The sequence below is a fragment of the Panthera onca genome, chromosome F2 (assembly GCF_046562875.1).
Source record: "Panthera onca isolate mPanOnc1 chromosome F2, mPanOnc1 haplotype 2, whole genome shotgun sequence".
NCBI classification, from domain to species: Eukaryota; Metazoa; Chordata; class Mammalia; order Carnivora; family Felidae; genus Panthera; species Panthera onca.
In genome coordinates, this window is record NC_138356.1 from 82,808,255 (window position 1) to 82,822,718 (window position 14,464).

Consider the following 14,464-nt stretch of genomic DNA (forward strand, 5'->3'; position numbering starts at 1 on the left):
GCAGCAATGTACTGGGGTAGCTCAGATCATTACGCTTTCAGGAATTCTTGTGAACAAGCTGTTAAACCGGTGGTAGCTTGGAATCAACTGTGATGGGTGTGTTTGTAACATTAGCACGTGCAAAAGTTTGAGATCAGGGCTTCCCCTGCTAGCTGCGGGTCTCAAACTTTGAACCAACACACTATGCGTACAGGAGAGAACATCTTCCGGGCCGTTGCGGGTCTGGGAGAGGCCAACCGTGGCACAGGAAGGTCCCCAGGCACTGCTGCAGAAATTGTCCATGGCTGTGGCAGTCAGCACATCATCAAGAGGACCGCTGAAGCTAAGGGAAGACGCTGACTTGGCCTCCAGTCCTGGCAATGAAGCAGGGCTAAGAATGCCACCTTTACAACCTAAAGACGTGATGAAGACAGGAAGGATAAAGGCCCAGGACCCCGCTGGAAATAGTACTCAATGGTTGCTAGAAAGGATGGAGCAGTTAAGCCATCAGGCCTCTGGGTTTGGGATAGACTCGGATGAAAGGGCAAGGGAAAAGAGAAAGCGATGTTTTAAGACCGAGGAGGCATAGAGAGTCCTTGGCAGACTCTGCATATGCCAGATTTAGGAAGCCATTTCCCAACTCCCTGAGCCGAATCGGCCAGACCAGGCCTTTGTCTGTAGGGTCTCAGCCCTCACGGCCCAAGCCTACCCTTAGGCGGGACGCAGGGCGCAGGCCTGGGACCCGGAAAGGAGCCAGTAAGGCGGCCACAGTGGGTAGGATCCAACCGGGAAAAGCCCGGCCCTCCCTGCAGAGCGCCGCCCGCAGCCCGGCTCCACCGCCCCCAGGCCCCGCCCCGGCCTCAGGCCCCGCCCTGTCGCGAGGCCCCGAAGCACCTCCCGAGCCGCAGGCCCCGCCCCGCGCGCCCGGCCCCGCCCCGTCACAAAGCCCGGCGATCTTCCAAGCCGCAGGCCCCGCCCCGTCACAAGGCCCCGCAGCGTCTCCGGGCCGCAGGCTCCGCCCCGCACCCTCGGCCCCACCCCCGGCCCCGCCCCGTCACAAGGCCCCGCAGCGTCTCCCGAGTCGCAGGCGCAGGCCCAGCCGAGCCGGCCGCCGAGCGGGTGCTGGTGTGGGTGCGGGCGCAGCCGCCATCGACCGCGCGGTCGCGCACCGGACACCGTGCGCACCGTTCCGGAGGCGCCCCGCGAGTGGTGAGTCCCTGGCCCGAGCGAGGCAGCGTGGCTACCCTCTCGGCCGCCGGGCCGGCCGCCCCCGCGCGGGCCCTGCGCAGCCGAGCGGCGCCGCCGAGGGTCAGTCGGTAGGTCCCGCCGGGGCGCACGGCCCGCTCGGGCCGGGCGCGGCGGCGGCGGCGGCGGGCGGCAGGGGGCGGGGGCGGCAGCGACGGGACCCCGCGTCCCGAGCGCACCCCCACCCCCGACCGGGCCGCCGGGCCCACCCGCCCTGGGTGCGGGCTCCGAGGCCGCCGCCCCCACCCGCCTCGCCGTCTCGCCTGCTTTGTTCCCCCGCACGCCCTCTGGTCGCTTCCATCCCCCACACACCCCCGCACCCCGCTGTTCCTGGCGTACCCTCCTGGCAGGCACCCCGGCAAGCGGATCCGGGCCTGCTGCCCCCACCTGGGGAGCGAGGGACGGTCGGGCCTGCCTTTGGACAAGGGTCAGGGCTCTCGCTGCTCACAGATGGCCTGGGGATTTCCTGGGATAGAAATAGCCGCCGGCTCTGGCCCCTTAAAGCTGCTTAAGGGGCGGGTTGCGAAGGGGAGGGTCCGGGCACACCCCCACACGTCCCTGACCGCGCCCCCAGTCCCGACCCGGGCTGAGCTCTGACCCAGGAGACGCAAGCAGCGGTGATAAACCTCCTCCAGTTGCTTCTAAGAAACAACCGAAGCCAAAAATCCCGAAGCTGACGAAGTCATCATCTTATCTGTCCCCTCCTCCACTTTTGGGGTCGTCTCAGAGCGGCCCCTTGTGAGGCCCCGCGCCCAGCTGCCCAGTCCCCACTGGCTCTCCAGATCCTTCTGCTCAGGCTGGGCTGCCAGTGCCCCTGGGGGCAAAAGTCATGAGTGCCCCCCTTTGTGTCCTGGTTCCCTGCAGCAGGTGGGGCGGGGCGGCGGTGGCTGGTTCCGGGGACTTGTCACCGCAGGGCTGACTTCTCTCTCTCTCCTCTAGGGGGAGACCACAGAACCTGAGGCCATGCCCCATGAAAAGAGTTTCTTGGTGTCTGGGGACAGCTATCCTCCCCCCAATCCTGGATATCCTGGGGGACCCCAGCCCTCCATGCCTCCCTACCCGGGGGCCCCTTACCCACAGCCCCCTTTCCAGCCTTCCCCGTATGGCCAGCCAGGGTATCCCCAGGGCCCCAGCCCCTACCCTCAAGGGGGCTACCCTCAGGGCCCCTACCCCCAAGGAGGCTACCCTCAGGGCCCCTACCCTCAAGGGGGCTACCCGCAGGGGCCATATCCGCAGAGCCCCTTTCCCCCCAACCCCTACGGACAACCACAGGCCTTCCCGGCACAGGACCCTGGCTGTGAGTAGTGGGGCGGAAGCAGGGGGGAGGCAGGGGCTCTAGGTGCCCTCCAGTGGCACTGACCCAGCCCATCCTGGTCCTCAGCACCTCAGCGTGGAAACTATCATGAAGAGGGTCCCCCGTCCTACTACGACAACCAGGACTTTCCTGCCACCAACTGGGATGACAAGAGCATCCGCCAGGCCTTTATCCGGAAGGTGGGCAGAAGAGGCCGGGGAGGGCGGGGGCCGCGCTGGGAGGGGCTCTGAGCTGGCTCCCTCCCCAGGTGTTCCTGGTGCTGACCCTGCAGCTGTCCGTGACGCTGTCCACTGTGGCCGTGTTCACCTTTGTCGGGGAGGTGAAGGGCTTCGTCCGGGAGAACGTGTGGACGTACTATGTGTCCTATGCAGTCTTCTTCGTCTCCCTCATCGTCCTCAGCTGCTGCGGAGACTTCCGGCGGAAGCACCCCTGGAACCTGGTTGCACTGGTAACCCCGCCCCTGCCCCGCCCCCACGTTCTGGGGGGGTGGGGCTCCCGCCACAGGAGGGTGGGGGTAGGGGGCTGGAAGCGGCTCCCCAACCCAAGGCTCCCTCTCCCCACAGTCCATCCTGACCGTCAGCCTGTCCTACATGGTGGGGATGATCGCCAGCTTCTACAACACTGAGGCGGTCATCATGGCCGTGGGCATCACGACAACCGTCTGCTTCACGGTGGTCATCTTCTCCATGCAGGTGAGGGGCCCCCGAAGGCGGGGCTGCGGAGGGCCCAGAGGCCTCCCGGGGGCCCGGCACCCAGAGCCTCGCCCCCCACCCCACCCCGGCCCGCAGACCCGCTACTTCACCTCGTGCATGGGCCTCGTGCATGGGCGTGCCCCCAGAGCCCCCCCTCCCCCCTGCCCGCAGACCCGCTACGACTTCCCCTCGTGCATGGGCGTCGTGCATGGGCGTGCCCCCAGAGCCCCCTCTCCCCCCTGCCCGCAGACCCGCTACGACTTCACCTCGTGCATGGGCGTGCTCCTGGTGAGCATGGTGGTGCTGGTCATCTTTGCTATCCTCTGCATTTTCATCCGGAACCGCATCCTGGAGATCGTGTACGCCTCGCTGGGCGCCCTGCTCTTCACCTGCGTGAGTCGAGGCGGTGGGGGCCCTCCGGGAGGGGGGGCTGGGGGGGGTGCGCAGCGTGCAGGCCTGTCCCTCAACAGCACCCGTTGCCGTCGCCTGCAGTTCCTGGCAGTGGACACCCAGCTGCTGCTGGGGAACAAGCAGCTGTCCCTGAGCCCGGAGGAGTACGTGTTTGCTGCCCTGAACCTGTACACGGACATCATCAACATCTTCCTGTACATCCTCACCATCATCGGCCGCGCCAAGGAGTAGCCCGCGCCCGGGCCCCGCTCAGGTGGCCTGGATGGCCTGGACCCTGCCCCTGGTGTGGCAGTGCCATCATACCTCCCCTCTCTCTCTCTGGGCACCACCTGGGAGTGAGGGGCCCCCCCTCCGACCCTCCTGTGTGTATACTGCAGATACTTCTGTCTGGACCCGCCGTGGCCAGCATGGCCCCTTCTAGCCCTCCGGCCCGCCACAGGGCAGCGGGGCCAGGTCTCCATGCCTCCTCCTGCCCACTCACTGTTGCATGAGCCCTGTCTGCCAGCCCACCCCAGGGTCTGGGGGCGACACCAGGTCCCAGGGGAGAGGGGTGAAGCCAGGAGGTGCGGGTGCACGTCTCCCCTCCGGTTCCAGCCCCCCCCCCCCCCATGCCTGGCATAGAGAACCCTCTCCCTCCCCTCCCCTCCCCCGCCCCCGAGCGCTGCCCTTTGGGGGCCTGAGGGCTGAGGATCTTGTCCCTGTGCTGAGCCCTGAGGGCAGAGAGATTGAGAGTATTTCAGGGGAGGAGGGCGCCTTCCTCTCGTCTTGCTGTCTTTAAAATTCCAATAAACGGGACCTTCTGCTCTCTGCCTTCCCGTCACTGGCACGGCCGCTTCTGTGGGTGGCAGAAGCTCTCAGCATCACCAGGTAGAGGGAGGAGCAGGTTGGCCTGCTGGGAGGGGAGGTCAAGGACAGAACAGCAGCCAACCCTTCTCCACCTGCACCCCACCCACCACCTCCCCAGCCGCATCATAAGGTCTAGGCCTAAGACTCGGACGGGAAACCGAAGGCCTCTTGAGGTTAAGCATGGGGCCGGGGGATGGTGACTTTGCCCTGCCCTCCTGGGAACTGCACAACAGACGAAGGGCTTGCGAGACCCTTACCATCCTGCCCTGGGCCCGGGAGCAGCACAGGCCACTGACAGAGCAGGCCCATGGTGCCCCTCACAGTCCGGCTCTGCCAGGCCCCAGCGTGCCCACCAGTGCCTAGGCCTGCCTCAGTCAGAGGCCGTGCACCTCCCCATGCCGTCCCCGTGAGACACCTGCAGCCTGGAGCCCCTGGCAGAAAGCTGGACAAAGACTAGGGGCTTGGCCAGTGGGGTCCCTCGGCCTGCCTCTTGCACCTTCCTCTGGCCTCGCCTCAGTCCCAGCTTGTTCTGGATACCCCACCCCCACTCTTGCTCCCTCACTTCCGGGCCCTCACCCACCCTAGCTCCAGGATGCGCATCCAGAGGCCAGCCAGCTGTCCCCGTCCTCACGCCCCAAAAGAGGGGCTCCTGCACGGCCCAGGGCCCATCTCCCTCAGAGGAGCCCCCTGCCCTGAGATCACCACGGCCTTCCCCCTGCAGGGCCCTCCCATCCAGCCTGGCTTGAGAACCCTCTCCTGGGACCCCTCCGCCCGCCAGCCCCCCGCCCATTAACCCAATCCTTTAACCGGCCCAGCAGCCCAGCGTCTGTGAAGGGACTCCCGCACTGCAAGGTGTCTACAGGCACCTCGACTGGGGCCTGAACCGAGTACGTTCTCCCCGCCAACCTGCTGCTGTGTCGTTGCCAATGGTCTCCACCCCGGCCACCCAGGCCAGAGCCACAGCTGCCCTCTGTCCTCTCCCTACCCACCTTCCCCTGCCAGGGAAGGCCTCCCCATGGAGGTGTTACCTGTGGGCTCACATCCACCAGCCCTCTGCCAGCCAGGTGTATTTCCAAAACCCCGATCGTACACCTGCCTGCTTGAAACCCTCTGATGGTCGCCAGTGGGATGAAGTGCCCCTCCTTGCCCAGCACACAGGCCCTGCCATCTGCCCGCTGGCTGCCCAGCTGGCCTCCCCCGTCCCCTCGCCGCTCAACCCCCAGGCCTGACCTTGCACAGCCTAAGCCCCAGGCAGGCCCCACTTCCCCGGGGCAAGGCTGTGCACCACGGGGCCCCTCCTGGAGTCCACGGTGGCTTCGTGTGACACCGTGCTCCTCTGTCACTCTGCCAGGCAGGCAGCACGGCTCCCCTCTGTCGCCTCCCCTCGGCTGCAGGCTCCTTGAGCAGGTGCCCCGCCCTACCCGGGCCTCTAAGCATGCAGGAACCCGCTCAGTGCTCGCTCACAGACCCATCAGGGATTCGTGCCCAGGAAGAAACACAGGGTGCTCACGTGGTGAAGGAGAATATCGGTTGAGGTGAACGAAAGTCCGGAATAATGGCCAAGCGTAACATTCAGGGACAGTGTTGTCTCGAGGAGCTGGAGGAGCACACGCCCGGCTCCCCCGGGACGGCCAGGGTTTGGAGGTGCGGGGCAGGGGCCGGACGAGGGCCAGCAGCAAGTCCCTGCTTCCTTACGCCCTCCCCACGTCACCCAGAAGGGCCAACCCCCCTCATAGGTCCTTTCTAGCACCACTCCTGTGACCCCGCGGCTCCCTGGGGTCTGAGGTCCCCTCGCCGCACTGAGCCATAAGCTGGGCCTGTGCACGTGCAGCCGTGTCCAGTGAGCTTCCACCCAAGGGCACGGTCATGGCCAACTATACTAAGGCCAAAGAAGGCTAATTTATTCTCCAACCGAAATGTCTATTTACGCAGGTCAGCGTTAAATCCATTCTCGTTCCAGAGATGAACGGACACAAAGTGCGCACCTCCATCACGCTCCTCGCCGAGCAACACGGCCAGTGGCCGTGCAGAGCCTCGCGGAGAGGCCGGCATAGGACCCCAGCTCTCTAACGCCCGGGGCCAGCACCCGGTGCAGGCCCAGGCACGGCACAGCCGTCAGCCGTAGGATGAATGCATGAACTTTACGTGGCGCTGGCTGCCCCAGGACCAGGGACGGAGACGGACTTGGCTTTCAGGACTTTGGCTCAGCTTCAGCGTCAGTGGGAAGGCTTTTCAGGAGGGCGGACGGCAAAACTGAAAGCCCGGGAGAGCGCACTGAGGCACGTCTGGGACGGCCGCATGGAAGAAAGGGGGGAGCGTGCAGAGTCACGGGGGGTCAGGGCCAGGTGCGGACAACCGAGGAAAGAAGGCTCCGGAGTCTGGAGTCTACCCTGCGGGCAGCGAGGAAGCACTTCCTCCAGTGAAGGGGCCGGCAGCGGTTTGAGTGGAGGCAGGACGATGAGTGCGGGCCCGCGGGGAAGGCGCAGGGCGGGGGCGGAGGAGGCACTGAGGGGAGGCCCGGCCCGAGAAGCTTGGCCTCTTCCGCCTGCAAAACATTCTGTCTCTTGACTGTTTTCGCTCGGTCTCAGGCGTGTGGGGCCCTGGAGACCTTCTAGCGTGTCCAAAATGCAGATCCCTCTCCCTACAACTTCTCAGCTCCCGTCTGCAGCACTGAAGGCGCCTCTTCCCCCAGGGGTCTTCACCCCTCCGACCCACTTTGTGACACCATCCACATCCTCCGAAATGGCAACCTCCACGCCCTTAGGTTCTCGTGTGGCAATGCCTCTTTCCAGTCTGTGCCCTCTGTGCTCCTTCATCCCGCCCTGGCCTGCGTTCCTGTGGCCCGGCCAGCTCCCGGTCTGGGGAGGACTCTAGCATGGGCTCAAAATCCTCTCCATCCTGGGGCGTCTGGGTGGCTCAGTCGGTTATGTGTCCGACTTTGGCTCAGGTCATGATCTCATGGTTTGTGGGCTCGAGCCCTGCATCGGGCTCTGTGCTGGCAGCTCAGAGCCTGGAGCCTGCTTCGGATTCTCTCTCTCTCTCTCTCTCTCTCTCTCTCATAAATAAACATTAAAAAAAAAATTAAAAAAAAAATCCTCTCTACCCCCATTGCTGTCACGACCCTGTGGCATTTCTCCTATCTCCACCCTTCTCCCCAGTCGAGGCCACAACCCCGCCCATCTTTAGCACTGCAGACGGTGATGAGCCCCCTTACATGCCTTCAAGGGACTTCCAGTCCAGATCTGGGGTCTCAACTCCCACTCTTAACACACAGGAATACTGGATAAAATACTTTTATAGTTTTAAGTACACATCGCTGAACAGCAATGCAAGAAACAAATGTGAGGAGAGACCACCTCAGCTGTGAGGGAAGAGTTACAGCCACGGGACTTGGAGAGGTCGTGCTAAAAAAAATAAGACTTAGCATCCAGGACCCACGAGGGAAAGAGGCTTGGTGAGACCCCAGGCTTTTGACTGAAAGCCTGGAGGGTTCCAGCTGGGGGACTAAAGCACAGACCCTTAACCAGAACCACACCCAGGCTGGATTCAGCTCTGTCCCTAGTGGTTGAAAGTAATCAGCTCCATTCTGTCTGCCTGGTAAGGAGATGACATCATCGGGAGCCTCTACAGGGTTTTTTTTTGTTTTGTTTTGTTTTTTTAACACACAAAGGCTGTCATTTAATTAAAAATTACTAGGCGTTTCAAAAGACCACATGACTATTTTTCCAAGAGGAAAAATAAGATACAGGAATAGACCTGGGGGTGACTCAAAGATTGGAGGTAGCAAAAAAAGGGGAGCTTTAAAATAAAGATGATTAATACGTTAAGAAAAATTGGAGGGGGCAGTAGAGAAACATGGACGAGAATATGGAGAATTCCCCGAGAGAGTTGGAATCTATGCAAAGAATCAAACTGAATGGAGGACTACAATTAGGTGAAACTAAAAATTCAACAGCTGCATTTAAGAACAGATTAGACAAGTCAGAAGAAAGGATTACTGAGCCCAGAGGTCAATAGAAGACATCCCAACTCACAAAGAGAGAGAAGGGACGGCCAGAGAAAACGTAGACATGTGCTTCCGGTATGGGGCAGGAGGCTGCAAGGTAGGCGCGGTTCTGGAAGGAAAAGAGAGAGCGGAAGAGGGGCGTCTGAAGAGATAATGCCTGAAAAACTTCCAAAACCAGTAATCCATCAACCTGCAATCTACCAAAACTGACACAAAAGCGTTATGCTGACCTCGTAAAGTTCCCCAGGTTCTGTTATGAGCCCATGATCATGCGCTGAAATGCGTCTTTCCAAAACTCACACGTTGAAGTCTAAGCCCGAGCGCTCGCTGTGTGTTCTTGTCTGGAAATTCCATCACAGCAGGTGTAATGAGTTAGGACAAGGTCACACCGGAGTAAGGTGGGCCCCTAATCCAGTGTGTTTGCCGCCCTTATGAAAAGGGGAAACTTGGGCACAGGTGCCTTCTCCTTCTCTGGCCCCTGCCTGAGAGGAGCTGTCACGGTGTCTGCCCATCTGCCACAAGTGACAGTGGGACTGCCCCAGCTTCCTGACTGGGAGACACAGGCAGACGCTCAGTGCCGAACCCCAGAATCTGAAGGCCGAAACCCCTTGTGCTACAGAACTGTGAGCGTGGGGCCAGGGCCGATGGCCAAGGTGTCCTGGTGCTCGGGAGGCAGAGATCTAGCCAGTGGGGCCGTCCACCTCTCGCGTGCAGCCCACCGTCACAAGAATCCCGGGCCACCTCAGCAGCGGCTGGCACACAATCTACAAGTGTCACTCTGATTTGTGGTGGATGCCACCCCAGGGCCACCGCCACCCCAGAGCCGTCTCCACTCTGTGCAGCCAGAGGCCTGTGATGGTAAAGAGTTCCTGGCACTCCTACCCAAAACGATAAAGATGTCAGGTGACTTTTCTCAAAAACAAAAACAAAAACATCATACTGAAGGCTCTAGCAAGTACGATAAGGCAAGAAAAAAGGGCACATTTATTCATTGCAGCACGACCACGTAAACAGGAAATCCTCTGAAATCTACCAAAAAGACGACTAGAACCAACAAATGAGTTTGACGAGATCATAGTACACAAGGTCAACAATTAAAGAGTCACGCGGGGCTCCTGGGGGGCTCAGTCAGTGAAGCGTCTGACTCTTGATTTCGGCTGAGGTCAGGATCTCGCGGTTCGTGGGCTCTGTGCTGGCAGTGTGGAGCCTGCTTGGGATTCTCTCTCTCCCTCTGTCTCTGCCTCTCTAAATCAATTAATTCAAAGTCATATACGTATTAGGACCACAAGTCAAGGAAGGCATGTGGCCTCCAGAACCAGCAAAGAGCAAGGAAACAAATTCTCCCGAGATCCTCTGAAAACAAACACGGTGCTACCTACACCTGGTTTTTAACCCATCGAGACTTATCAGACTTCTCGTCTACGGAACCGTAAGATAGTAAAGGTGTGTCGTATAAATAAATTCTCATATTGCTCAAAACATTATGTAATTGTTCACTGCTATGAACGTGAAATTTTAAAACTCTATATACGTACGTATTAACTATATATACATTTAAAAAAACCATCAAGTGCTTAGGGACTATGGCAGAGGCTCCCTAAGACCACGCTCAGGTTTGGTGATTCGCTAGGACTCACAGGACTTAGCGTCTACTCCAACTCACCATTAGGATTTATTAAAGAGAAGTAATACAAAGCAAAATCAGCAAGGAAAAGAACTCATGTGGCAAAGTCTGAAGGAAATCAAGTGCAAGCTTTCAAGGGTCTCCTCCCTGTTCACAAGATGAACCCAATTCCTTGACCAAGGAGCTGTGATCACATGTGTGAAATGTTGTCGATCAAGGATGCTCACTGCAGACTCAGCGCCCAAGGTTTTTCTAGGGGCTGATCACATAGGCACCCTCTGCCCGTGTTCTGTAGCAACGCCCAGACTCTCAGAAGGAAACCAGACGCTCAGCAGAAGCCATGTCGTTGGAACGAACGGCTTAGGCAGAGTTCCTTCAGCCTATCAGTTCTGGGAATTGTGGGAATCCTCCTGAAATCAAGCTGCTAGATGAGAACCAAGGGCCAGCCTTGCAGAAAGACCTTTCTCAGGAGAGTGGTCTCAGGCCTTTTCTACACAGTAATACATTTAAAAAGATACGTGCAATCCACGTCCACTGAAAACGACAAACATTTTCTGAGAGGTATTTTTAACGACCTAAGCAGAGAAATTTACATTCGTAGATCAGAAGACTTAGGGTGTCAAGAGGTCAATTCTCTACAAATTGATATAGAAATCCAACACAATCAAAATCCCAGGAGGTTTTATTGTAGAAATTGACAAACGTCTTAAGAGTTAAATGGAAATGCAAAAGATGCAGAAAAGTCAAAACAATTTTGAAAAAAGAACAAAGTTGGAGAAGCTATACCACCTGGTTTCATGATTTACTGTGAAGTGACAATAATCATGAGGAGGACACGGGTGAGTGGAACAGAATAGAGGATCCAGAAAGAGACGTACACGTATTTTTTTAAACAAATGGTTCCATTTGATGGAACCAGCAGATGCCAGTAGGAAAGAATCTCAATCCTTACCTTACATCACACACAAAACTTAACTTGAAATGGATCGTAGACCCAAATATAAAAGCTAAATTTATATATTAAAAAAACCCTTCTAGATGAAAACACAGGTGAATCTCTTCACGACCCTAGAATAACCAAATTTCTTAGATAAGACGCAAAAAGCATGAACCACTAAAAAAATCTTTGCTAAAAGCTTTTAGTCTCCAAAAGACACTGCTGAGGAGGGGCGCTGGGTGGCTCAGTCAGATAAACGTCCGACTTCGGCTCAGGTCATGATCTCGTGGTTCGTGGGTTCAAGCCCCGCGTCAGGCTCTGTGCCGACAGCTCAGGGCCTGGATCCTGCTTCGGATTCTGTGTCTCCCTCTCTCTCTGCTCCTCCCCTGCTCACGCTCTGTCTCTCTGTGTCTCTCAAAAACGAACAAATGTTAAAAAAAAATTGTAAAAGACACTGCTGAGGAAATGAAAAGACAAGCCACAACTTGGAGAAAATATGTGCAATGCACGTGTTTGACAAAGGTTTATATCTAGACCACACAGGTGCTTCTGCAATTTCAGAATCAGAAGGCGCGCAACCTGGTCAAAAGACTTTAGGAACCTCATAAAAGAAGATACACAAAGGGCCAACAAACACATGCAAATATTTTCAACATCGTTTGGCATCAAGGAAATGCAAGTTAAGCCACAACGAGATACCGGTCCACACCGACCAGTACAGCGAAAACAGAAAGATTTACAATAACAAACATCGGCAACACGGAACAACGAGGGCTGTCACGTGCTGGTGGCAGAAACGTGGAAGGTACGACCACTTTGGAAAACAATTTGGCTGTTTCTTACCACGCTAAACAGCTATTTACCATACGATCTTGCAACGTCGCTCCTAGATTTTTATCCAAAGATGTATACACAAATGTTCATGGTGGGCTTCATCCATGAGAGCCAAACATGGAAATGACTGAAATGTCCATCAAAGGTGAGTGGATAAATTGTGACACAGTCATGTGATGAAATGCCACCGAGCCATAAAGAGCAGTGAGCCAGTAATGCCAACACAGCCCCGTGAGTGGATCTCAAGATCAGAACGCTGAGCAAGAGACGCCAGACGCCAAAGAATACGCACTGTCTGATTAAAAGACCGTTAGGGGGGCGCCTGGGTGGCTCAGTCGGTTGAGCGCCGACTTCGGCTCAGGTCACGATCTCGCGGTCCGTGAGTTCGAGCCCCGCATCGGGCCCCTGTGCTGACAGCTCAGAGCCCGGAGCCTGTTTCAGATTCTGTGTCTCCCTCTCTCTGACCCTCCCCCATTCATGCTCTGTCTCTCTCTGTCTCAAAAATAAATAAACGTTAAAAAAAAAAAATTTTTTTTAATTAAAAAAAAAATATAGGAACGTGGGGGCTCCTAGGTGGCTTAAGTCGGTTGAGCGTCCAACTCTCGGTCCTGGCTCAAGTCACGGTCCCAGGGTCACGGGATCGATCCCCCCCTTAAGATTCTCTCTCTCTCTCCCCCTGCCCCTCACTCGCCTGTTCTCTCCCTCTGTCTCTCAAATTAAAATATGAACGTGAAAAAAATAAAAAATAAAATGTGAATGTGGGCAAAAGATTAACAAAACTCCTCTTCTGCTTGACAATGTGACCTTCGGTGAACTCCCGGTGCACCCCCGGTAATCAGGTAAAGCTAGAAGGTTGGCGGTTTGACTCGCAGCACTGCTTATGGTAACGCTTTGCCCTACTGGTAAGCGGCCCGTGGACAGGCAGCAAGTGGAGAGGGAGCAGCAATGGCTGAGGGAAGCCGTACTCTGAGCCCCCTGGGGGACAGTGGCTCCTGAGTCAGGACCCCAGAAGCTCCGTCCGTGCAAGGGCCCAAGGCCCGACGAGTGCCGTGAGGCGCAAGCTTTGGAGGCCAGGGCAGCTCTCGCCCTGCCCAACGTGGACCTCACCTCCTTGAGTGTGAGTTGGCACCTGTGGGTCCACGGAGGTGGACCTGTCGGCTCCGTGACCCCGTCAGAAAAAGAAGACGCGGCTGCGGTGCTGGCCGAGCTCCATTTCCTGCCCTGTGAGCAGACAGATGCCAAGGGAGACCCCTGGTTACCTTGTGGCCGGGGCTGGGTATCCCGCAGACTGAGGCCCCTTGGGGGACACTGCGACGGCTGTTTCACAGAAGAGCGACCACAAATGGCCACAACACGCACAGTGGCAGGTCCAACCTCATAAATCATCAGGGGAAGGCAAGCAATGGCGGGCACAGCGTACGCGCTCAACGAACACCTGCACGACCGAGGCCGCGACCACGGCGAGATGCCAGTTAGTGTCCACTCGGTCAGAAAAAACGCACAAGCCCGGCAATGTCAGGCGTTGGAGAAGTCACGCAGCGCCAGGAATCACTTTGTACGTTGGCGAGCGAGTCAGTTAGTAAGCCAATTTGGCATTATCTTGTCAGGTGGAAAACTTGCACTTCTGCCACCCGGAAATCTGCACGTGTGCCCAGGATAAACGTTTGCACGTGTTCGTCTGCAGACACGTGGGAACGTTCGCCGTGTCACCGTTTACACTAGCAGACCCCTGTAAGCGGCTAGACGTCTGCCGACGAGGTCACGGGCGTGTAAATCGTGGCGCGTGCACAGAATACCGGTTCCCCTGACCTTGTTCTCTGACCACAAGGCAGTGCAATTAGAAAATTAACCATAAGGGGACACCCCGTCGTCTGGGCAGAGTGCCCAGCGCAGCACAGGAGGGCACTGATATCCCAAGTCCACCACCCCCCCACCCCCGCCCATGCTTCCGAATGCAGAGCCCCTGGTGAGAACCACAGCCGTCCGCCCTCGGGATGAAGTCACATTCTGATGTGACCTCAGGCCCCACGTGACATGCCTGTGCGGCCACCGCCCTCGCCTCCCACTCGCCCCCACCGTGCACGCGTCAGCCGCACCTGCTTCTGTGCGTTGGATGGTCCCCACCTCATCTTCCTTCAACCCGGGCGGCTCCTCCTTACGGATTAGATGTGAGAACCCGTCCCCCTGGAGCGCTCCCCTGACCCCCACCATCCGGGGCTTCACGCCCTTTGCCTCCGCTCCTCCAGCAGAACCCCTGCCCCCCGTGCGGCGGTTGCCCGTCCGCTGGCAGGTGCGTCCGACCTCACGTGACTCTCTAGTGGCCGCGGCACAACCACTGCTACCCCGATGCCTCGCGTGAGATGCGGCACCCGACCGGCGCTCAACGAATCTAGCCCTTGTGGAACTGCCTTGTGCGTTAGAGAGCGTGCCGCGTTCCCGGAGTCCAGTGTGGGGGGGAAGGTGGGACGGGGACAGCCCTCGGAGGGTCTGGGACGCCGAGAAAATGAAGTAGCCCCGCCAGAGGTGATTCACCCGCCGATGCCGGTCTGCCGGGATCCGCCTCTTTCGCCCTGTG

General features: G+C 58.1%; 1 protein-coding gene across 1 annotated transcript; it reads left to right on the forward strand.

Moving 5' to 3' along the window:
• The first annotated feature begins 1,026 nt into the window (after positions 1-1,026).
• Positions 1,027-4,447, forward strand: GRINA (glutamate ionotropic receptor NMDA type subunit associated protein 1). Its single transcript, XM_081792084.1, has 7 exons — positions 1,027-1,188; positions 2,164-2,521; positions 2,606-2,718; positions 2,787-2,987; positions 3,103-3,231; positions 3,481-3,624; positions 3,724-4,447. Exons 2-7 carry the CDS (start codon positions 2,188-2,190, stop codon positions 3,871-3,873), a joined length of 1,071 nt encoding a protein of 356 aa, XP_081648210.1. The 5' UTR covers positions 1,027-1,188; positions 2,164-2,187; the 3' UTR covers positions 3,874-4,447.
• The last annotated feature ends 10,017 nt before the right edge of the window (positions 4,448-14,464 follow it).

Excerpts from the sequence above, each read along its gene's own strand:
- GRINA (XM_081792084.1), top strand. The coding sequence starts at position 2,188 with ATGCCCCATGAAAAGAGTTTCTTGGTGTCTGGGGACAGCTATCCTCCC. Across the intron at positions 2,522-2,605 it reads CCCGGCACAGGACCCTGGCT|CACCTCAGCGTGGAAACTAT; the intron begins GTGAGTAGTGGG and ends CCTGGTCCTCAG. Across the intron at positions 3,232-3,480 it reads TGGTCATCTTCTCCATGCAG|ACCCGCTACGACTTCACCTC; the intron begins GTGAGGGGCCCC and ends CCCTGCCCGCAG.